The 26,002-nt window shown below is 40.2% G+C and overlaps 1 protein-coding gene across 1 annotated transcript in view; it reads left to right on the top strand.

Moving 5' to 3' along the window:
* The window catches only part of Plxdc2 (plexin domain containing 2), a 468,383-nt gene that overhangs the window by 167,764 nt on the left and 274,617 nt on the right, over positions 1-26,002 (top strand). Inside the window, exon 2 of the mRNA XM_008855025.3 lies at positions 5,263-5,474. Coding sequence (XP_008853247.1) covers positions 5,263-5,474 — 212 coding nt within the window. The remainder of the gene's footprint in view (positions 1-5,262; positions 5,475-26,002) is intronic.

The raw sequence follows: 26,002 nt of genomic DNA on the forward strand, positions 1-26,002 counted from the left end.
TATATATAATGTTTCTGCAGGGAATTCACAGTGCTAGCTTGGTTCATTTGGATGCAGTAGATCTTGGCTGTTATCCCAATATTATGGAAGTGTAGGCAAGAGGATCCCTAGATCTCTCGCCAGTGAGCATAACCAAATCAGTGAGCTCTAGGGTCAGTGAGAGACCTGTTTGAAAACTATTTTGGACAGCAATTGAGGGAGACACTCAGTGTCAACTTCTGGCATCTACTCACACACCCACAGATATGCACACCCACACAAAGGAAAATTCATAGCTCACACACAAAGTGCAAAGCAAAGTGCTTGTCAATAGGTATAGCAGTGATAGATTCTAACTTTCTAAGATGCATGTCCATGCATGCAATGACTTTCTTGTGGTTTGACATATACATACTATGGATATCATTTGTTTACAGGAGTCAAAAAAAGGGGTTAATCCAGGCGTGGTGGCACATGCCTTTAATTACAGCACTCAGGAGGCAGAGGCAGGTGGATCTCTGAGTTCAAGGCCAGCCTGGTCTGCATAGTGAGTTCCAGGACAGCTGGGGCTACAGGGAGACCCTGTCTCAAAAAATAAGGAGCGGGGAGGGAAGGGTTAAATACTTTCAGTATACAAGTGCTAGTTAATTGTATGGTGATTAAATAAAACCTTTATGATGTGACATGAAATAGCTATATCCAGCTAGCTCTGCTTTCCTGCCTTTTGCTCTGTTTCCTTTATAGAAGAGCTATGTTAATCACTTGTCTTATTGTTGAAACAAAATCCTTGACAAAGTACCATGAAGAAGGAAGGGTTTACTTTGGTTTACAGTTCCAGGAGATACAGTCCATCATGGTGGGGAAAGTATGATGGTAGAAGCAGTGGTTGGCTGGTCACATGACACCTGTCAGGAAGCAGAGGTGGATGAATCAGGTGTTCACTGTGCTTTTTACTTTGTAGTCGGTCTAGGACTCCAGCCGCCAGGTAACATCACTCAGATTAGCAGGGTCCTCCCACCTCATTAAGCTAGTCTAGATAATCCTTCACAGGTATGCCCAGGGGGTTATTTTCATGGTGCTGCTTTAGAGACTACAATGAACAGTATGATCGCGGTTTGAATTTCTTGTGCTAATTCTGCGGTTTTGCGATGCTGTATTTCTGGATATATAATGAAATACCTTCTTCAATAGCAGTTTATCTACTACTACACTTCAGTAAACTATCTCAAAGCCTGTCAATACACACATGCGTGTAACTGGTACAAATAATGTATGCCTTTTGGGCACCTTTCTGTCCAAATGGCAGTCACTAAATACACTTAATGTTTCCATGGGCTGAGTATCGAGGAGAGTCAAATATGTTGGAGAAAACCGTCTTTGAGGGTTTTCCATGGGTAGTTTAATTAACGGACAGCAGATAGAAAATGAGCAATCTGTTCAGCACAGTATTCACAGACACCTCCTGCTGCATTGTCTTTTCACTGAAACTGGAATAGGGAAGTATCGTATCTCATAGATCCTTCGGTTTTGTCTTTGAATGATTCACTTGGTAGTCAACTTAAAGAACTATTTTATATTTAAAATATTTTTATGTGCTTGAAAGTCCACAAAATTTAGAGATGTCAGTTACAATATAGATAACAAAGCTGTACTTTTCTGATTTTCCAATTTTGATTTCTGTAAAGCACCCACTTTGACTTGTTTTATCTTCTCTAAAATCCACTCAGAAACGGGATCAAGATCTAAGCCATATTGGTGAGCCATGTACTACTAAACTATGAACCTGGAGTGGCACATTCTCTATGCATGACCCAGTAGCCTCACTTATTCTTAACATCAGCAGAGAAAAAGAATTCAGCTTTTCACGATGACTCCAAGCCTTAAACTCAAAACTATTCTCATTACAAAACCTCTCAGGCCTTCCTGAAGTCCTGTTTGATTTTGTAAACCCAACGAACGTGTGCAATGAATTTTCTTTCCAAGTTTGCAGAAACAGATTCGAGGAAGAGAAAGCATTCATCTGCAGAGAGAACAACATAGTGCTGTGCAGCTAGGGATGGGCCACTATGTTCGTAAGATGTGGCAACTGCGTGGTACAGGCATGTGGGACATATCACACTGAACTACACTAATATGCACAATTAATATATGCTAAAGCTAATAGCAATATTTTAAACAAGAGCATAAAGAAAATCATTAAATATTCCCAAACAAAGAAAAAACAATGAAGCCAAGGCTGCCTGGAACCCTGCCTTTAAGAAAGGCAGCAGGTGTGCATCTTTTATTCAAGAGGCCTACCTGTCCTCTCCTTCCACCAATCCCAATAATCCTGCTAAGGAGGGAATTTGAGTGCTAAACAAGTTTTTAACACATTCATCAGATTTCAACTTAAATGGCAAATAGGAATGCCATCTTTCCTAGGTTCTGAACTGCCTGTCAATTTGTTCTTTAGAGTAAAGGGGCAGGAAGGAAATGATAAAGGGGGTGTGAAAAGGTTGAGAAATAGAATCAATGCAGGAGGCCTTCACTGCTAACCCTTTGGACTGCTTCTGCACGCCACAATTTCAGGGGCCAGAGTGAGGTTAGTAGAGCCAGTGAGGGTCCTGGAAGAGTTCGTTTATGTAGTACTCTACATATCAGAAAAGGAAATGGCAGTTAGTGCCAAGGAAGACAAAATAGCACACATTCCAAAGAAACCAAGGGACAAGCTCAAAGGCATGCATCTGTCGTCCTAGACACTGGGAATGTTGGGGTGGTGGGCGGTTGAAGCCCCAAACAAGACTCTACCACATGGAAAACCCTATCCCAAAAAGCAAAAAGAAAAGAGTCCATAGGCAAAGAGAGGAGGGGCATGAGAGGGGAGGGAGGGGAAGGATGTGACAGAGCTTGTCACTGATACAACTCTGAGAGCTACCATACTACCCGTGAGCCAGATGCACATCTCTGAGGCCAACCCAAGCTTTGTGCCAGGAGGTCTTACCTGATCATTATAAAATTTGATGGCTTTGCCTTTTGTTGTAAGCTGCCTCATATGTTTTTGATAATGAGGCAGGATACGCAAGCAAGGCAAATAAATTGCTTTATGTAACTTAGCCTAGAGCCGTAGGTCTCAGAGTTTGCTACATCCTTTGGAAAAGTTGTTTGCCTTTGCAGGTAAATTCTATTCACTCCCACCTAGAATATGGGATAACTAAAACACAGAGAATTTTATAAACTGCTCTGAACCTATAACCAACACACCAGTCAGAAAGAATTCCAGCCCAGGTCTCTTGATCCTTTGTGCAGTAGTGTTTTTCCATTACTAAAGTCTGCCTGGTCATATAATTCTTGCTCCAAAGTGACTGTCAACAGTCATTCTGTCAGTCAGTGAACACTTGAGGAGTGTTGCTGAATGACGGGTAGGGACAATGTTTTGCAAAGGAAATGTTTTCCTGAAATAATGGTGGCAGCACGTGTGATGCCAGGTGTGCTTACGGTGCGTGAAGAGGGGCAGGCAGATCCTGCAGAACCTTTTACAATGTTCCTGAGTTCCTATTAACGTCCAGTTCACCAGACTGAGCCTAATGCTGCCTTCTCTGATGCTGCCTTCTCCTGGTGGAACTCTGTTTAATTTTGTCCCTGTAGCCCTTTCTAAGGCTAACTGGAGATGGTATTACCAAGAGGCAAGACTTCTCTTGGGACTGAATTCATCAGATATCAGGCGCTAGAACATCATTTACAGTCACCATTATCATGTTTGAAAAAATTAGCAGCAGCTTCCTGAGTTGAAAATTAAGTATTTTCAGGCACTGTGTTGAAAATGTTTAGTGGTGGTCGACTGTAGCTGTTGAAGTTCTAAGTGGCTGACTCATTGATAAAGTAAGCTGCAGTAAGTACCTTTGTTTTTATGAAATGCTTCTGTATTGGGGAACATCACATCCATGATTAAATCAGTGTTCTCTTCATCCTTTTTGATCCTGTATCAGGCCAGTTATAGAGGCTGCCAATTCATATTTTTTGGTAATGGTTGGGTAGAAGGCTATTCTCTTGCTTGGAAACCGAATTTTCAATCCTTATGGTACACCTTCCCCTGCTGACCTAGTGAAATGAAAGACTAAGAGCAGTGATTAAATCTAATTTTCCCTCCAGTAGAGGCAGGATGAGCTGGGTCAGCAGGGCCAGTCCCTGCAGATGGCTTCAAAATACCTTGTGATTTGATCTCCTTGCTGTCCCATTCATTTCCACAAGTGCCTGTCACTGTCATCCTTTTACACCCTGACAAGTTCCCAAGGTGAGGACAGTGCAAATGAACAAGAGCATTTGTAATGCCGCCTGAGGATGTTGCTTGTTAAATGAGTTAGGCCATGAACCAAAGCTGGCTTGTAAACTACAAGACTGGTTAGCACATTTGCAGGAAGAAAATCCCAAGATGGTTTAACCCATTCAAGCACACCATTGTCCCTTTGCAGCCTGGCATAACACATATAAAAATCAGTATGAGCTTACACAGTCACCTGACCATTTATTTTCAAATAAACAGAAAATGCCTTTCTTTCATTCCTTTGCTGGGATTCTAATCTGCTTTCTCAGAACAGCAACAGCAAAAGAAAGTGTGTGTGTATGTGTGTGTGTGTGTTTGTCCATGGGTGCACATGGAGCAAGGAGAGAGAAGGAACAAGATTGCTGTAGCACTGCATGTTTGAGGGACCCTGTGAGATGACCACAGGGACTGTTTCTGAGGTTTCTGGTATCCTGTGGTCACACTATACTTGGCCTATTAGACACATTTGCATCATTTGTGTCCAAATAGCTGAGAAAAACTAAACATGGTTCATGGTTTCAGAAGTTTCAAGTTGCTCTATGGCTCCCCATGTTGTTCCATTGTACTTGGGCATGACAAATGTCGATGGGAACATGTATAAGAAGAGGCTGCTCACTTCATGGTGGACAGGAAGCAGAGAGCAAGGAGGGAATTGAGGACTGGGTATAACCCTCAAGGACACACCACCACTCACCTGCTTTCTCTAACTAGCTAGGTTTCACCTACTAATATATCCAGAACCTCCCAAACTGGTGCCAAGTTGGTCTGAGGACAATCATTCTACATATGAGCCTGGGGATAAAGTTCATATTTAAACCATAACACTTAGAGATGTTCATACTAACTCAAAATATGATGAGTAAGCTGGCTTCACAGTGATAAGTTGGTTCCCTCTTTTCATGAACAGCAGAGGTATGTTTTCTACTCTAATAGGTATTACATATATGAGTTTCATGCAGAGGTGACATATTTATTTTTTCCAGATTGGCAGTATGAAGCTGCAAAGGCCTTCCTTCAGACAGCAGATGGAGTGGAAGTGGACTTACAAGCATATAACCACAGGTGGAAAAGGAATGTGGACACTCTTAAAGCAGTAGACACCAACAGAGCCAGCACGGGCCAAGACTCTCCGGAGCCCAGAGGCTTCACAGATCTGCTGCTGGATGACGGGCAGGACAACAACACTCAGATTGAGGTAGGTAAATAGTCTGGATAATTGATATTAATCATTTCCTTTTCAGGTGCCTGAGCTCTACTAAAGCTCTGTGTCCCTTCTTCTTAACCTTGGTCTTAAAAAAAGAATTGTTAGCTTCATTAATGAATATAATATTTAAGTCATCTAATCCATGTACTCACAAAACAGACAAACACAGACTGGGAGCGATGGAGACAGTCGTGGAAGAACATGAGCTCTCGAGGATCCATTGTTTGGAGGGTCCAGCCACCATGAGCAGCTCATCTTTATATTATGGGGATATGTACACTAGATACGGCGTGTAGGAGAGTATGATGAATCCTCACCCAACTGCAGACCAGAATGCTGACAAAAAGGCCTTGCCCAACAGTGGCAGAGGCTTAGTAAACTGAGAGGAGTTCACTTGGTTGATAAACTACTAATGAAGAGAGGGGCAGGCATTCCTGCATGAGGGAACCACATCTGCAGCAGGTTGTTTTGGAAGGGCACAGACTGTTAAGGAGTCTTGTCCCATTTAACCAATGGCCCCATTTTGCGCATACCTTGGGAAGTTTCCTGGAACGTAGGAATTTCAGTGCTAATAAGGTGACGTTTCTGGAAAAACCTGGGATGGTTGATTAGTCTGTGACTACACGTCAGTCATCTTCAGTTATGGGTGGAGCTGTGAATCAGAGGGAGCAGGGTGGTTGGAGAATGATTAAGCATGGTATTCAGGGGCACAGGTAAGACAGATTTCAGCTCCCAGGCCTCAAAGGTGTGTGGAGAGGGGCAGGCTGCTTCCACCTTCCTTAACATTGCAAATCATAAATATGGACTGTTTTTATTTTTGTTTAAGACAGAGTTTCCCTATAGCTCCACCTGGCTTGGAACTTGCTGTGTAGATCAGGCTGGCCTGGATCTCACATAGATCCACTTGCCTCTGCCTTCTGAGTGCTGGGATCAAAGTCATGTACTACTGCACTTGGCTATAAAATATGATCTTGACTGTAAAATATATACAGAAAAGACAAGCATGTAAATGTTAAGGCAGACTGTAAAGCTCACTCAGGAGAACAGAGGCTGTTTACTTGGTTTGCTATAAAAGCAAAGTTAGCCCCCTTCCCTTGGTTTTGCCAAAAACTCAGAGGAAAAGTAAGTGGTTAAGAATGTGTTTAGTGAAGAAAGAGAGGGATTCAGGGATGCTCTGAGTGGAGGTTGTTAGCAGGGAATCTGATGGACTAATTAGAAAGAGCATCTTAGGTGAACAGTTTGAGGAATGTATTTGCGTTTTTGTGAATGGCTCCTAGTTGGAAACAGAGACAAAAATAAACAACAAAAAATAAATAAATAAAGGATCTGGGAGGAAATTGTGTGGGGTGAGGGTGGGGTTTGATCAAAATACATAGTTTGAAGGTCTCAAAGAATTAATGAAAATATTTACAATTAAGCAAACAAATAATGAAAATAGAGAGACTCTTGAGTTCTGCTTCAAGTCCCGACCATACTAGGCTGCCCAGGGTCAAGAACTGGTTGCTGTATAGGTTGGGGGTACTTTGGCTGCAGTCCATGGTCCGGTTATTGTCCACTTATGTATGCCCTTTCAATCTGACTTTTCAGATGTTATTTTCTCCAAAATGATGGGCTCAGAGTTTCTAAGAACCAAGCAGCCCTCTGTGCCACAGTTCCCGATAAATGAATTATTTAGAAAAAGTATTCAAGTTCATGAAGCAGATACTACACAGTACTGCAAATGGTGTAGAGGTGTCATTCTGTTCCCTTAGAGTGAGAGAAAGTATTAGAAATACAGATCTTTGTAATTGTAGGTGTGAGTGGCTCATCTATTGCCAAAGCCCCTGTCTATGGCATTAGCAGGTAGGTGTTTTCCCTAGGTGCCTCCAGCAGATCCTCTCAACCCAGCTTGTGACGTATCAGGCACTGCACTGACGTCATGCCATATCTAAACGAGGCTCTTCTGGCTCTTGCAGAGTGGACTGCTATTTTGATAATGATGTTGTTATGGAAACTTGGAGTAGGCTTTAGTATCCTTCGCTGAGCCATCTTTTAGCTGGGGCACAGCAGAAAGAAAGGAGAACTAGACTGAAAGAAACAGACATGTGTTCTGCCCAGAACTAGGATCTGTAGATGGAAAGAGGAAATATGGATTCTTAGAAGCCTGGGATTGTTTTGAGGGGGTGCTGAATTTTCTTAATCTTTTTTATAAGAAAAACTGCCTTTGATCAGGAAAGGATGTGTTAACACTTTTGATAATAGAATTCCATTGTGGACGGATGGTAGAGCACCAGCCATGCATGGCTGAGAACGTAAGTTCAATTCCAAGCACTATGAAAAATTGTACATATATACACACACATATGTATGCCTATACAAATATGCATGTATATACATATATGCATATACCTATTATTACAGTTGTGATTTTGTTATTCTTTTTTTCCACTCTCTTTTGGACTTCGATGTACGGAGACCGTAGAAGGCCAGGAATTTTTAGGTGGTGAAATAAGAGGCAGGCAGACGCTGGGACTCATCTGCCAGATATTTTGATGAGATTGAGATGTGCCATGTGCTCTATGGACACAGAGTTGTATGGTCCTTGTACCAGTTCTGTGAGATTTGTATCCCTGGGTACCATGGGCAGTCTTAATGACTTTTTTACAAATGGGCTCTTCCAGATTTTGGTTAGATGTTTTCTGAATGCTTCCCATTAATCAGTGAAGGGACTGCCATTCAAAGCCAAACCTGCCAGCCTCCTAATTTGGTCTTTCCTAGCTCACTTTGCTTCCCCTAGTGAAGGAAAGACAGGGTATTTATACTGTGGCATGATTCTAGACAGGCAGCCACTGGCTATCCAAATGGGAGTAATGTCAGGGCTTCCATCTGGCGGGAAGGAACCTTGTCTTGAAGCTGCTCGTGTATGATGAGTGCTGGTTGTCTTTCTTTCGAGATGTGTGGATTTTGACGTTTTTGTTTCTGGGATTTGGTAGACATGATTAGGACTCTAAAGTCACCTACATCTCTCCTAGACTCCACTTTGGAACCTAATATCTATATTTGAAAATTCTCTGGAAATTCTAACTCATTCGGACCTTTGACATAGTATTTTCAAGCCATGTCACATCACTCTCGGGAGAAAAAACTTTTATCCAATAGATTATATAATAATAAGGAAGCAAACTAATGCTCACAGAGTGACTACCTTTTAGGTAGGAATTGTGACAAGATATTGCTTATCTTTTAGGTCTAAGCATTCCGGTTTATACAAGCAGGGAATGTGAGAGATTTCCTGTGCCTTTTCCTTCCCTTGTTCTCAAAGTGAGTGTAAGGAATCAATGACTTTGTCCCGCAGCCCTGGCTGTAGTTGCGGCTGTCAACATTGTAGCCCAGTGAGAATAAAACCATGTTTTTCTTGTTTCCTTCTTATGTGGTTTTCTCTTTTCTTCTCTTGACCAGACTGTCTCTCATTTAAGAAGATCAAAACCCAAAAGAACATAAGATCATTTTTACTATTTTGGCACAAATATGCTCTGAAAATAACCAAAAGTTATTATTCTCTTAATGTGGTGACAGTATTTTTTCTGACTATGCACACAAACAGATAACGTTAGGATTGTATAATTCAATGCTTCAGTTAAGTGATTCTTCTGACTGTAATTCTGCTGTGAGTTTTAATTTATTCAAAAATGTCTTTCCACAAAGATATAAAGATGTTTAGAAACAGACTGTACTTCCTGCTGAGCAAGCAGAGACCATGCACCTGGCGGCTGTTGCTGATCACATGTTGATTTCTGCAAGTTTTATCTTCTTGTATGCCCTCTGTCTATAGGGATGCATAATCCCTCAGCTTTTTAGTTCAGAGCCAAACACAAGGTGTCAGAGAGCAGCCAGTAAGTGTACTGCTTTATGTAATGTTAGGAATATAAAAATTGACATTCCTTGTGGGTAATGTTAGATCTCATCCATGATTTGGTCTTGCTTGAGCACAGTCCAGTGGATCCTGTGGAACTGAGAATAAAAGGCTGATGAAACCAGTAGGGCACAGGTCTCCACCTGGAAGCTGGCGCCTCTTCATTTTCCTGCAGAGAGTTCTGTCAGCAGAGACCGGAGAAGGCCATCCCAGTGTTTGCTAAGAGTTACTGATGCGTCAATAAAGCTACCTTTCAACACCCTGTTCCTGTTGGAGTGTGCTGGCATCAAGTGGTTCTTCACTTTGTAGGAATCAATCAAATTCCTTTGTGATACACTAAGCTAAATATGCGGTTTTTCCCTCTCAAGTCACATGCAGTATTTGGAAATCTCACATTCACTCTCTTGGGGCAATGGGTGTGTTTATGAAAAGGATAGTAGAGTGTGATTTTTGTTGAATCCAAAGCCCCTGGATGACCTGCAGAAGGAAGGTTTTAAAATAAAGCCCAAGTTCCACTGGTCCAGTATTTCCTGCTCATAGAGGACTGGATTCCCCATGACCGTGTAAAAGCTGACCACCGAGGCATGCATGTGTTACTTCAAAGATTGCAAGTTGGAAGCAGGCAGATCCCCTCAGCTCGCTGGCCAACCAGTCTAGCTGAATCAATGATCTGCAGATTCAGTAAAGAGAGTCTTTTTCAAAAAACTAGGGTGGTGAGCCAGAGAAGACATTCAGTGTCAACCTCTGACATCCCCACAGGCACACGTGCATACTTCCACATGTGTGCACACATACTCACACACCAGAGAGAGAGAGAGAGAGAGAGAGAGAGAGAGAGAGAGAGAGACAGAGACAGAGACAGAGACAGAGAGACAGAGAGAGACAGAGAGACAGAGACAGAGACAGAGGCAGAGAGAGGAGGGAGGAAGAGAGAGAGAAAGAGAAAGAGAGAAGGAAGGAAGGAAATAAATAAATAAAGAAAGAAAGAAAGAAAGAAAGAAAGAAAGAAAGAAAGAAAGAAAGAAAGAGAAAGAAAAAGAAAATCAGGCCTAGGAATAACATAACTGGAGTTTTATGACCTGTTTTGGGCTTGGACCTGTACTCTGCATCTCCAACAAGTTCCCAGGTGGTGCAGCTAAGGCCAGGACCAAGGGCTCACTGTGTTGTAAAACAGACCTAGCTATTAATTTTTAAGGAAAAAATGCTCTGAGCAGTCTGAGATTTGATCGCCTACCACCAATATATCTCAATGAGTTTTCATGCCTGCACAACACTAAAAGATGTAAACACAGCCCAGAGCTGCCATGTCCTACGCACCATCAGAATTCATGACTGAGCAAAGCGCAGTGGAAGATGGTCAGCAAGTATGTGTGATGTGTTTATCTAAAACTAATGAGCAATATGTTTTCAAAAATGTTTCATTTCTAATTTGTGTTCCCAAATGCTCTTCAGGGTGAGTCCATTCCCTGGAACCTGGTCAACCTACCCAGCATCACACCCTTAAAGAAAACTGCCTGTTGCTTTCCCAGCAGTTATCAGATGATAATAATTCCTCAGTGTTTGTTTAAACATCTCTTTGATCTTCTGTCATGGTGCACACCCAGTTGTGCAGCCGTCTTTGAATACAAACTGTAAAACATATTTATTTAAAAGTTATCAATTGGGGCTGAAGAGATGGCTCAGTGGTTAAGAACACTGGTTGTTCTTGCGGAAGACCTGGGTTCGAATCCCAGCACCCACATGGCCGCTAACAACTGTCTGTAACTCCAGTTCCAGGAGATCCAACAGCCTCTCTGTCCTCTGCGGGCATTGCACGACATGGGTGCCCTTACCTACACACAGGCAATACATGCATACACATCAAATAAAAGTAATAAATAAAAAATATTTTTTAAAAAGTTATCAATTGGTGAGAGCTAGAGAGATGGCTCAGTTAAGAGCACTGGTTGGTCTAGCAGAAGACCAGGGTTCCTCTCCCAGCACTACATGACAGCTAACAATAGTCCGTAACTCCAGTTTGGGGGATCCAGTGCCCTCTTCTGGCCTCTGTAGGCAATGAATGCACTTGCTGCACTTACATACATGTAGACAGACCACTGATACATGTAAAATAAAAGTGAAAATAAATGAAAATTTAAAATTACTAATTGATAATTGATGCACACAAAATTTTTGTTTGTGTTGTAGTATATTTTGCTGTGTGCAACCTGTTAATCATTTAAAATGAAGGGATTCACTGGCAAAGCTTAATGTGAAAGATAAGATGATGGATTTCTTGGAGATTTTATGAAGAAAAGGGCAGATTTTGATTTTTTAAAATCTTGCTTAGCAAAGGGAATGGGTTCCATTTTGGTGTTTCCATATATGATTTGTGTCCTGTCCTCCCTCCTCACACAGCACCCATCTCCCACCCCTACAGCTTATCCCCTTCTCTCCCAGTTGTCCCGTGGCCAACTTTCCTGTCACCTGTATTCAGCTGCTCTCTCCACACCTTCCACTCACCCTCATATTCCCTGTCATGATCCCTTTGTGCTTCCATGTCCTGTACTCAACAATCATACTCACATCTACACGTGCATTTATCTTTCTGAATCTGGGATACCTCACATATAATGTCCAGATCTACCCATTTTCCTTCAGATTTCACTATTTAATTTAATGGCAGATTTCATGGCTGAATAAAGTTCCATGGTATATCATTTTGATAGAAGAAAAATCTGCATGGGGTATGCAATATAGCTATTCACAAATTCCACTGTCTTTTAGAACTTAATGTGCTTTCCTAATTTTAGAGGTTTGGTTATAAGAATAATGAATGTGAATATGAAGAAGCTATATGGCACATAACCACACTTTGTAGAAGTGGGTTGATAAGTGTTTAGCCTGGTGGCACACACCTGTAATCCCAGCAGTTAAGAGGCTGAGGCAGGAGCACTGCTACTTCGAAGGCCAGCCTGTGATGCAGTATGACTCTTCTCAAGACTTGACAGCAAAACTGACCTGTCCAAGTGTGCAGAGCTTCATGCTGCTTTTCTGCTCAGTGAAATCAGACAGGACAACACTTCTGACCAAGGAGAATGTGGTATGCAGACATGTGATTCTTTTCCAAAAGAAAATCAGCACTCAATATTAAATAGTACTGGTGCTGTATTATGAGTGTAAAAAGTTGGTGAATATTATTTTTAATGTGGCATTACTGTTTGAAGACTATGATGCTTGTGGTAGTTTCAGCATGCAAATGCAGGAACAGAAATCTGGGTGAAGGGACTAGTGATTAGCAGTTACATGATAGGATCTTGTACCGGACGTTACCTATCTGTCACTATATAATACAAGGAGAGGATGTGATACAATATTCATGAATGGCAAGGGAATTGCTATAGGAAAACTCAGTGTGATATTCTCATAAGTCATCTCAGGATCCTGCAGGAGTTGGAGAGATTAAATATATTTTTCTCTGTACATGTAGAATGCAAGAATGTCATCTACACAAAACTAATTCTAGTTCCAAAAACAGATGATATGAGCAGCATGCAGCATGCTTAATAACTTTACAACTAGTGTGGATTGGTCCAAAGATTATTTCATACTATTGCTGGAGGCAAACTATTACTAACAGTGAAGCATCGTAGAGGTAATTCAGTTACTTGTTATAGAACTCTTTGAAGGACAGTTATGAATTTTTCTCATTTTTGTTGCAATAAGGAGCTGACATGTCAAGCTAAGATTAATCTATAACTGAGAAAGATATATGATATCCTATTGTAATTCTCATTATATTTTTAGAGGATGAGCAATAATTGCAGATATCATCTCTGCCTGATTTACTATTTTCAGTGCATTTCTTCTTTGCAAAATAAAAGTTCTCATCAATATCCTAAAAAGAAAAGGAATAGAATCCAATCAGAAGCTTAAAATTGTATGTTTTTCCCTATCACCAAAACAGAAGAATCTACATAATATCTTGTTGTCACTTAACATATGATCTTTGGCAACACATAGTAGAATAAATGAGGCCAATTCCCAACCTACAGTAGACATGCACAGCTGAGCTAGGAACAAATAGGCCTCCCAGGAAGGATACTGATAAAGCTGGAGGTTAACCTTCAAAGTCAAGCCAGCAGAGGCTTGGACAAAGATGTAGTCTCCACAATTTGTTTAAATTAATGACTGAAAATCTAAATATTTTTGAAGAGCATATGGCCACCAGTACCCTTTACTTACTTATTTTTCAGGAAGCCAGTGAAAAATAAGAGATAGAGGCCTCTGAGAAACAGTGAAGTCTTATGACTACATGTGACAACGACATATGTCTATGGACCTTTGTGAGTGGTGATCTGAGCCTTCGTTAAAGACTGTGATGTTAGCTTTACTAATTCTACCCATACATGGTCCATTAATGATAGGCAGACACTTTTGAAAGAGATGTATCTTTGCTCTGGAAACTGTTATTGAGTATGTTAAAGCTATAATGAAATGCTTCTTCTAAAAAATATATATATTAAAAATGTAGGTAGAGACATTAACATCTACTACATTAGTCATTTAAAATATCTGATCATATAAATTTATATTATTAGATCTTATATTTCTACTGTTTAATACAATGACACATAATGGATTCTGCCAAGTTTTCAGAGAGTTTTAATTCAGCAGTCATTTCTGGAGCAGGCAGGATCAGTAAGAGTCTCTTTTAAAGGGACTTATCCATATATATTCATAGTTATTACCTTCCCATTTTTCACACAAGAACTTGTTTATGTACCACTCTGTGCTCTGGTAAGGAAGGAATCAGATATCTATAGATCCAGAAAGGGTTAGTAACATTTAGAATGAAAAGAGGCTTCTTAGTTTTCTTTTTATGTTTCCCTGAAAGAAAACTTTCTTTTTGGTGACCTGATGATACATGAATGTCTGAGTCTGTCTGGAAACAAGAGAAGAATTGAAAGTCAAAGCATTTGGGAGCACATAGTTTAGAGCCATTCCATATTGTATTTAAATCCTGAGCTACTAAACTGAAGTAATAATTGGGAATCCATTGCACTGAATTAAATAAACGAATTAAGTATGGCTGAAAAGATTTTTCTTTTTAAAAGTACTTCTGCAAGTTTCACATATTTATGTAATCAGAAACTTCAAGAGCAAATCTATAGAAAATATCAATATTCTTCTTTTAGATGATATCTGTCCATCTCTATTACTTTGGATTCACAATGCTAACTCCATTTGTGGCCAAAGAAACACATAAAAACTTACTAGAGAGGGGGAGGGGGGTCTGGATTTGAGTGGGAAATGTTATACGAATTTAAAAAGCTCAATAAAATATTTCTTAAAAACTTACTAAAGAAACTTCTATTCATTTAAATTTTAAAATTTCACTTAAGTTTTATCTTTGATTATGAACATTTTTCAGGTATTTTCAAAGATAATAAACTTTCAGCCATTAAATTTTTTTTAGCCTAAAAACAATGCTGCCTAGTCATTGGAGTTTAATGAATTGTAGTATAGAAAATTTTATAATTTTCAAAGATTAATACACTGACTTGGTTTGCAGGGCTTTATTTGAGAAAAATTAGGTTATAATCTCCTATTTCTTAGCTTATAGTGTTTTCTAATGTTCACTAAGTTCAAATCTTTACTGCTTTCTCATTTGAAATCTGTAAAGAAGATAATTTAAAATGTCATCTTCTGAAAATATCTATAAGAAACATCAGCAAGCTTTCCAAAGATAAATACAATTCATTTGTCTGTTGCAAATAATAATCTATCTTAAAAGACAGACGTGAAGCATCACTTTTCTCCTCAAATGTCATTTTAATAAAGGATTTGTCATCTTTCTCTGTCATTAATCAGATATTTCTTTGCTATTTTTTTAACTGAATTAAATTTTTTACCAAAATAGTAGCAAATCACATTGAAGTAAGAAAATGTGATTAGAAGTTAAGGAATAGTTCAGGCCTTTAATTCTAGCACTTAGGAGACAGAGGCACGAGAATCTCTATGGGTTCCAGGTTAACCTGGTCTAGACAGTAAGTTCCAGACCAACCAGGGCTGTATAATGAGACCATGTCTGTAAGTAGTCCCTGAAATAGTAGTATTTCTTACTAATTTGTTTCATATCGAGAACTGGATTTATTGACAGCAAAAATATCTTATAAATTTTAGTAAGCTTTTCACACAAATCTATTAATATTCACTGATTCTCAAAAACTCTATGTAAAGTATTATTTTCCATCATAAGTCTAAGGGAATGGAATAATACATTGAAAGCCACCTTATTCCGCTCTGATGTGGGTCCTTCAAAGAGTAAAAGATTTCATAGAGCAGCTATAATCCACTAACTAGCTCTCAAGGAATTTAATTGGAAATTAATTTTGCCACAATGGACAAAAAATTATTTTGCCTCATTTAGTAAGATTGGTATGGTTGGAGCAAATTTTTCTTATTTTTAAAATATTTTATTTATTATTTTTATTTTATGTGAATGATTGTATTGCCTGCATGTGTGTAAGTGCACCTGTGTCTTGCAATGCCCTTGGAGGTCAGAAGAGGGCATCAGATTCCGCTGGAACTGGAATTATGGATGGTTGTTAACCACCATGTGGGTGCCAGGAATTGAACCCAGGTCCTCTGCAAGAGCAGTCAGTGCTCTTAACCACTGAGCCATCTCTCCAGCCCTGGTTGGAGCAAATTTACCATGTATTAGGACTGTGTTCTTCTGTTTGTTGCTGAATAATTGTCATTTATAAAAAATGTTTTTAGCTGGGCATGGTGGCACATGCCTTTAATCCCAGCACTTGGGAGGCAGAGGCAGGTGGATCTCTGTGTGTTCAAGGCCAGCTTGGTCTACATAGTGAGTTCCAGGACAGCTGGGGCTACAGGGAGACCCGGTCTCAAAAAGACTCCCCCAAAAAACTGTTTTTAGTACTTGGAGTGGTATGGTCTGTGCCTACCATGTTCATGGCTTTGGATCCAGTCCCCAGCACAAAGAAGAAAAAGAGATAGAGGAGGAGGAGAGAGAAAGCAGATGGAGAAGAAGGAGGAGATAGGAGAGAGGAAAACTTTAAATTGCTTTATAAATACCTAATTTCTTTAGCGTTAAGAGAATATGATAGATTCTGCATGTAAAATTGTTTACGTAAGAAAACACAATTAGGAATCCTTATCTCTTTCAAGAATAACATTTAAGGGGCTGGAGAGATGGCTCAGCTGTTAAAAACACTGGCTGCTCTTCTAGAGGACTCAAGTTCAATTACCAGCACCCACATGACACTTAACAACTATCCTTAACTCTAGTTCCAGGGGATCCTACACCCTCTTCTGGCCTCCACTGGCTCTGCACAACGTGGGCGCACTTACATACATGCAGGCAAAACACTCGTGCACACTTAATAAAAATAATAAGTTTAAAAAATAAATACACAACAATAACGTTTAAGGGAGTGCAGAGATGGCGCCATTGTGGAACGCTGTTGACTGGGGCCTGTTCCCTTTCTGGTCTCTCCACTGTTCCTTTTTTGAAAGCATATCTTAATTTTCAGCCATGTTTTCTCAATGTATAGAAAGGAATAGTGAGCTGAGTTAACTGTGAAACCCAGAAGAGATAGCTTTACTTACATTTTGACCAAGAAGATCAAGACTTTGCTGCTGTTTACGCTGTAAATACAGCACAATGGGGCAAGGCCGAGAGTTGGCTTACTAGCATGTTTTCTTAGTCATTTCCTCATTAAAATGGATGAAGTTCGGGGAGGGTTGCATAGCATTTGTCCACTGGGGTTCTCTGTGTAGTTCTGCATCAACCTTTCCATTCAAATGATCTGAAAAAAATAAGAAAGAATGAAGAATGAAGGACAGTCAGAGAACTTCAATGACAGTGAGTATCTCAGCATCGAGGCATAGGAGCTCTTCCACCCTCAGTCATGGGTGCCTCTCAGCGGGAGCGCCACTGTTACAGGTCCCAGCAGTCCTGTGCTGGTGCGAGTTCATGCCATGGGCTCACACTGCCTTCCTGTCCATCAAGCTGTGTTTCTGAGGAATGGTAGATTTGAGTGTCTCCACTTGTAAATTAAAGCAAGAGGCAGCGCTGAAGATTTCAGTAGCATTGCTCTTGGAGCATTCTAGAGCAGGACAGCCTCCTGCCCCAGGGATAGGAAGGCACAGCGGCTTTGCGGAGGAAATCGGTGTACAGTTTACTTCCTCTTCGATTTAGTTAGTGGCCTTAGCGTCTCTTCTGCTTGTAGATGGGCAGAGGGTTGAGTTTGAAAGTACGCAGAGGGGACTAAGGCATCTGATCAACTGTGCTTTATTTTGGCAGTACAAGCAGACTAGGATATTTTGAAGTCTCCTATTTCATCCAGAAATTGTCCTTCTAACAATTTAACCTTTGAATACCTAAACTGCTAATCTGAAGTTAGTCATGAATAGAAGCTGCTTTTACTGGTTTTTTGGAGATAGCGGCTCACTGTGTAATGCAAGCCGGCCTCAAAGTTGTTGTGCAACTCAGGGTGACCTTGAGGTCATGAGCAGCCTTCCTCAACTACCTGAGTGGGGAGATGAGGGTACTTTTTTTAAAGACAGTACTACTTTTCAATCATGTGGTGGCAGGAAGGCTACATGGCTCCCTAAATGCAGGACCTGAATCATTTGTTTTTCATACCTGTTTTCTCATGGCCCATTTGTCTCAGGGAGAGAAACAGACAATGTGCCAAGCTGCAGAAGCACTTTTTCCTTCCAGCAGGAATTCTTGTAGTTGTGGTGCTGCAGAGTCCTTTTAACTTAGTATACATTTATATCTCTGTTCACGAAGTTATTACTTATTAACCACATTTCCTTACAGGGTTGAACTTTTAAGCCTGTAGTGCATTGGAAATTGAACAATACAGCTTGTTCCACATCTCTGACCATGTGTGTAGGTGAGCAGAGCCATTTACAGTAGCGCGTCTGTTTTGAATACACAGCGATTCCCGGCGAGAACGTGGAATGCCACTGGCAATGCTGTTTCTCTCGCACCCCAGATACCCCTTATTTTAACTGAACTACTGGATAAGGTAAACATTATCCTAAGAACTCCAGCCCAAACAACTGAGACTAAGTCACAGATAAACTTAGAAAAGGAAGATAAAATCAGAGAAATCACGTAGAGCATTTGAGAGGACTATCGTCTTATTTTAGGTTATTTTCTGTCTGAATAACAGTCACCAATTACTTTGGTGAGTATTTTTAAACATCATTAAACTGAATGTGGTTTGAATATATTAATGATAGTTAAAATACCATTAGACATTACAAAATCCATTTTTGTACTCAGATAGGAAACATTTGTAACATTCCCAATAGCCTTTGCTCAAAAACTTCTACTGTGAATTTATCTTCTTAGGAGAGAAAACTCTGTGTTCTATATTTATTGAGACATTTTTTCATTTCCAGAATAGTCTTCCTTAATTTTAATTCTGACCTCTGCACATTTTAAAGTCACCTAGCGATCTCCTCTCCATTCAATTCCCACCTACCTTCACCACCAGAACTCATGTGTTTTTATTTTTCCCCTGGGCCACTTTTTATTGTGAATATCTACTTACAAATGTATTCATCCAGAATTCACTATGGGCTTCTTACACACATGGCAATCGAATAACAACTATTCCCTGGCATACTCCTGTGATATCGTTCATAAACTTATTTATTAACTGACATTTAGAGGTCAGAGTGGGGCTGAATAGATGGCTCAGAGGTTAAAAGTATGCTGCTCTTGAAGAGGACCTGGGTTTGATTCTCAGCACCCATGTTGGGCAGCTCACAATTGCCTGTAACTCCTGCTCCAGAAGACTTGACACCCTCCTTTGGACTCCACAGACACCTACACTCACACATGCACACAACACACACATGCACACACACACACACGCACGCATGCACACACACATAATTAAAAATACAAATAAGTTTTAAAAAATAAGAGTTTGGAGGACATCTTATAAAATAACACAGTAAGGTTCCTAGATTCATTCATCCATTTTTCATTTATTCATTCAACTAAGGTTGAATCAGTGCTAGCTGCAAACTAGTTGTAAATAAGACATGTATAAACTGAACCTCCTTGGGGCATGTAAACTAGTGAATAGGAAAAGCATAAAATGAACAAATGAACATGGAATCCAAAATATACAGGAACACGGTGCAGACATATAGATTATGAGCCAGGAATGAGGAGGATCTTACAATCCAGGATGGCTGTGGCAGACCCTCCTAAATGATGAAATCCTGAGGTGAGAGGCCCTTGACAGCCACATGTAGGAATTTGCATTTTGGGAAACTAATGTACTCCCAAACCCTTGTTTCTTCTATGTACAAATCAATCCCCAGAGCCCTTCAGAGGCTGCTTACTAGAACAGAAATTGTACTAGAAATGTGTGAACAACCTTATGCCCCTTTTCTCTACAGATGTACACTTTGAAAAGTTCATTTTGGCTCTTTGCCTGCTGGACAATCTGTCGACCACTTTGATAACTAGACTAATATTACGATTTCCTTACATACTTATACCCCAAAGAAGAAATCTGGAGTGCATATGTGTCAACCAACCTTCTGCCACTATAACAAGATGTCTGTGATGATTAACGTACAAAGAGTAAAAGTTTATATTGGTCCAGAGTTTGGGAGGATGCAGTGTGAGATCAGGTGGTTCAATTTTGAGGATCTGTAATGAGGCAATACAGAGTGGTAGGAAGGTGTGCCGAAACGAAGTCACTCACATCATGGACCAGGCAGAGAAAAGAAAAAAATGGAAAGAACACCATAGTAATTCCCTTTAGGCCCAAATGACTCCAGGAATTCTCACAAGGCCTCACTTCAAAGGCTTCACAGTCTCACAATTGTACTCAGCAAGACTTGACCATAAGACTTTGATGAATAGTCAAGGTCCAAAATATAACAGCATGAAAATAATTAAATCGACTCACTCTTAGGGTAGAGGATGTTGGACTTTGAAGATGCCAATCTTGAAACCCAATATTTGTGAATAAGATATACGTCTCAGAATATGGAGAATTCTTTAGGCTTCTGTTCATTAACTTCATGACCACACTTTTGATTATTTAAAGATGTTCTAGTATAGTTTTGTGGCAGAGACCTCTTGAGTGTGGGTACCATCATAAAACAAACAGATAAAAAAGAGGCTTTTAATACTTTCTTTTGAAAAGTAATGGCATGAAAATTTAGCATCTTAAAAAAGAAAATATTATAAGGTGAGTATTTACATCTATAACGTATCTAAATAACTAAGTATGTCTCTTTTGAAAACTCATCCCAAAGTATTCTTGTTTTTCATAGTTAGTTTTTAGGAAACATGATTTTATGGATTCTTCACTGTGGACCTAAGCCTTATCCCTTATCATTACCACCTTGTGTACTGCTTTTCCCCTTTCAATGGCCAAATGACTTACAGAAGTATATTAAAGGAAAAAGGTTTATTTTGGTTCACAGTTTCAGGTTAATTTCTTCAGTTCATCATGGTGGGGACAGTGTGATAGACTATATGGTAGAAGAGGCAGCATAGTGAATTTCACGTGGCATGCACTGTGCGCAGGAGTCCTGGTGGCAGGGACATGTGCTGGAGAATGCTCACTTCACAAACAGGAAGCAGAGAGCCCAGCCTGTACTCAGAAACAGATGAAACCTTTGCCGTCTTCTTCCAGAAACTTACCTCTGCCAGCTAAACCACATATCCCAAATGTTCTTGCCCCATGGTATTGACTCCTTTTCCACAACGTTGGAAATGAAGCTGGGCTTCGAGTCTGAGTATGCCTATTACAACTTCTCAGAGTCCTGTGGACAATGAATGAGAAGACTAATCATGCAGGAAACAGTCCTAGATTTAAAAAAAAGGGTTCTACAACCACCCACACAGGGCCACCAAATGGGGACCAAGCATTCAGAGGGCTTCCAGTAACCAAAACAACATAGAGCCCTTGAACCTGTTAAGGAGTATGATGGTGTTATCAACTTGACAGAATGCAGAATCACCTGAGAGAGGGGCCTCTGGGCAACCTTAATGGGAATTTTCATGACTATGCTAATTGACATGGGAAGACCCATAGTCATTGTGGGAGAGACTATTCTTAGGGCAGCAGATCCTGAACTGTATGGAGAAAACATGACCACCCAATTCATGCTCTGGCTGCTTTGACATCCCCACTACAACAGACCATGCCTTGAACTGTAAGCTAAAATAAATCCATTCTCTCTTACTTTTTTAACTTACTTTTTTCAGAATGTTTTATCATAACAACAGGAAGAGAAACTAACATAAGGGGTGTTTTACACTTGATCAATATGTAATGGCCCCAAATGGAGTTCCCCAAATTGAAATAGCCAAAGTAACTTCATTTTGTATAAAGCAGCCACTTTAAACTTCAAAAGTTAGAAAAACAGCCAGTTTCAAGGGTAAGCGCCTGAACTTAGTTGCTTCCCCTTAGAAGAGTGCTTTCTTTGGAGTAGCTGACCTTGGTCACCTCCCAGACACTGCTGCTGCACTTAATCAAAATTGCCTTACTGTCAAGATCACTATACATCTGTTAAGAGAAGGACTAACACAAGCTCATTCTGGCTTCTGTAGTTTACTTATCTGCTAACTTGGGCATCCTGACCGTATTCAGGACCACTTGGCATTACTCATGTATGATGAAATTTCTATGGTATTTGTGGTTTTTGTCTTTGTAAACTAGTTTCACCCTGCCCTTGGGGCTGTGGGTCCTAAATCGATTAAGGGTCCACAGCCAGCTACAGCCCTAGTAAATGTGACCAATTAAAATTTGAATGGAGTCTGGTAGTCTTTTTCCCAGTGATTTCAAACTCTGTAACACATTTGCTTTGGTAATCAAGGACTAACTTTTGAATATGCCTCCCACAAAGCTGATGTTGGAAGTTCAATTTTCATAACTGTACTGCAAGCTGGGCAGAGGAGGATATGTTCTTATGAGTGTGTGTCCTCATGCAGCTATTTTCCCAGGATCGAGTTCCTTCTACAAGGATGAGTTTCGTACCCTTCTCCAGTCTCCCTTGTCTTCTCTTGCCTTGTCTATACTCTTCTGCCAAGAAGGCCCTTGAGAAAAGCTGCCCCTCACTCTTGGAGTCTCTAACCTACAGAAACAATAACCAATAAATTTCTCCCATTATAAATTACTCACCTTGATTTCTCCTTGTTTTAAATTTTTTCATACAACCCTGTGCATTGTATCTTTAGCAATAGGGTCTTACCATGAAGTTCTGGTTGGTAATCAAGAGCAGGAGCAAAGGCCAGTTTAGTTTGAGGGTCTGTGGGACCCCTGGAAAACAGCTTCAAAAGAAGGATTCCATTCCTGGCATTGGTCTTTTTCTTTGTTTAGCCTATGGTGTCCAGCAGCAGTGCTGTCTCTCTGTTATGGGGTACTGCTTTTGATATTTGTGTATACTGTATATGTACATACTTTAGGAAGTGATAGATTTCCATATGACTTTTGCTCTTTAGTGCTAGTTAGCCTCCCATAGTCCCTCCTCTGCTCTTCCCTGCTATTCCCATCCCTTTTAACCCTTCCTATTCCATTGCTCCCCTTTCCTCCTTTATATCACTGCATTCTAACTCCCCTCCCATGAAGCCCCCTTCCCATGACCATGTACTAGTTTTCTGACCTCTATGAAGTTTCCAATTAAAACATGTACCTCTAAGGGTTCAAAGCTAGTATCCACTTATGAGAGAGAACATGTACCCTTTGTCTCTCTGGGTCTGAGTGCCTCATTCAGGATGACAGGTTCCAGTTTTCTCATTTACCTGGATATTTCTTTTCCTTTCATTTCTTCCTTTCTTTCCTTCCTTCTTTCTTTTTTCTTTCTTTTTCTTTTTTATGTATACGAGTGTTATGCCTGCATGTGTGTAAGTGCATTTGTGTCACGCAGTGCCTCCAGAGGATAGAAGAAGATGTTGTATCCCCTGGAAATGGAGTTACAGACAGTTGTTAGCCACCATGAGGGTACTGGGAATCAAACCCAGGTCCTCTTCAAGAGCAGCAAGTGGTCTTAACCTCTGAGATATCACTCCAGCCACAAATATATTTTTTTTAATTTACCTGCAAATGATTTCAGTTCTTAGGCATTCCAGGGAAAATTTCTGCCCATTATTTGGAAGCCAATCTGTTAATTTTTCCTCCCTGACTGTAAAACTCATTCCTCTTCTTCTTTTATGTGGTTTTTTGTAAGCTATGCTTAACATTATTCCTGCAACAAAACTTTTAGGTCATCATGTTGCATAAAACCTCAGCTACATATGACAACAAAATCTGTACTAGATTTAAGAAACAATGTTCTACATATTAGACTGATTTCTTAGAAACTGTCAAGTCAAAATAGCCAATGCAGAGACCTGGACTGAAATTTAGATTTTTACACCCATTGTAAGAGAACACCAATGTGCTCTTTGCTCATGCCTGTCCTCACTTCTCGGGTGTTGAGGTACTTTCATCCTAGCTGTGGCTCTCTAATTGAACATAGGCAATTTCTCCCCATTCTGATCTCTATGGTCTCCATTCCCTCTGTGTAGAATGGTAAGTCTCTTCCAGAGTGAAACTGAAGGACAATTTGATAGAACTAGTTTCACTTTTTATTCTCTAGGTTGTTATTGGTGTTTTCATCATTAAGCAATAGTTCTAACTCCATCTACCAATAAGCTAATTTCATTATATTAGTTGATAACAATTCTAAGCAATTCTAACAATTCCCATTGTAATTCAGTGGGAAGAACCTAATATGTAGCCACCTAGGAGGTAATCCATGAAGAAATGGAGACTGTCAGCTTTTAAAAGTGTTTTTGAATATATACTGAATTCCAGTACAAATTCCTGTATAGGAGGAGCATTCTAGTAACAGCTTCCATTCTGATTTCTTCAGAATGTTTCATTTGCTATGCACTAGCAGGTCAAGTGGCTCTAGGTCACACTATTTGTATAATCAGTCCATGCCTCTTTATCAGTAGCAGAAGCAGCAACAATGCAAGGTTTGGTTGTTGGCTTCTATTGGTGGTGGTGGTGGTGGTGGTGGTGGTGGTGGTGTATGTGTGTGTGTGTGTGTGTATCCTGGATTTTCTTTTTTTCTCAGTCAGGGCCTCGCATAACCCCAGACAGGCTTGAACTCTATGTAGTATAGGCTATTTTCCTGATCCTCTTGCCCCCTCCTCTCAAATGTTAGGATTACAAACATGTGCCACTATGCCCAACCTATTTACTATATATATATATTTTTCAATTAATTTATGTGTATGGAGGTTTGGGCTGCACATATATAGGTACACTATATGTGTGTAAGGCCCACAGAGACCAGAAGAGCACATTGGAGCCCTGGAACTGGAGTAGGAATTGAACCTGGGTCCTCTGCAAGAACAGCCAATACTCTTAACTGCTGAGCCATCTCTCCAGTCTCTATTATGTATTTCTTAAAATGAAATTCTCCAGAATAAATGCTTATAGTATCCTAAAGCAAAGACAATTACTTTAACTTATATTTGAGCCAGAAACACCTAGAAACAAGCCTGTCTTCTCTAAGTGCCTACTCAAGGCTACCAAATGCCCAAATATGATTGACTGTTCAATTTGGTCACACAATTCATCTCCTTAAAGAAAGTGGTATCATTTCAGAAAAGTCATTCCATTTCAAAATTTTAATTCACAAAATGTGACATAATCCCATGGAAATTCCCCCCAAATTCCAGAGCCTGAGCACCACTTCAGTGAAATCAGGAGTGGTGGTGGGTACACAGGTAGTACACAGACAAGCCCAAGAACTACTGAAAACTCCATCAATTGGCTGATATTTGCAAGTGAGTTCATGTATGCAGATAAATGCCCCTACCTAAACTTCCCAAGTCAACTGTAGCCTGTTTCTATTAGGTGCTGTTTATCAGTAGTATTATATTTTGGACAGTCATTTTATCATTATTTTATGCTTGGCCCCGAACAGGTGTGCAAGTCCTGGGGATTATCTGTATAAAATGTATCTCCTGAACTTCATGTTTTGGGAACTTCACCCCTGGTGCAACACTACTGAGTGGAAGGGTTCAATGGCAAGTGCTTAAGTCCTCAGGGTTCTGGCTTTGTGGATGAATGAAAGCTGTCAGGAAAGGTATTTGGGAGTGTCTTCTCACTTGCTTGCCCTTCCACCTTTGAGAATCCAGCACTCACTCGTATGTCCTGCCTGGTGCTGTATGGGAACACAGAAAGAAGACTCCTTCCAAGCTCTATTGATTTAACTTTCAACTGTGCAGCCTGCAGAACTAGGGGAAAGTAATGCCCTTTGCTTATTAACCACCAGATTTGTGCTATTCTGTTATTGCTGCAGAAATGGACTAAGACATATTTCCTAAAAGGTGCTATGTAGTGACATTTGTTTCAGAGCTGTTATAACCTGGAAATCTGACTTAGATACTACATCAAATCAGTGCAACAGAAATGATACAAAGACTCTACATTTACAATATTGAGATGTGCAGAAACACCCTGTGAAATGCTTAGTGAACATCTGGAGAAATCTAGACACAGCCTGATATAGTGAGGTTAGGTTCAACATGGAAGGAACTCTCAGGGTCACCACTTCCAAGAGTCCAAAG

This window comes from Nannospalax galili, unplaced genomic scaffold (assembly GCF_000622305.1).
Source record: "Nannospalax galili isolate Female #2095 unplaced genomic scaffold, S.galili_v1.0 scaffold487, whole genome shotgun sequence".
Lineage (NCBI taxonomy): Eukaryota > Metazoa > Chordata > Mammalia > Rodentia > Spalacidae > Nannospalax > Nannospalax galili.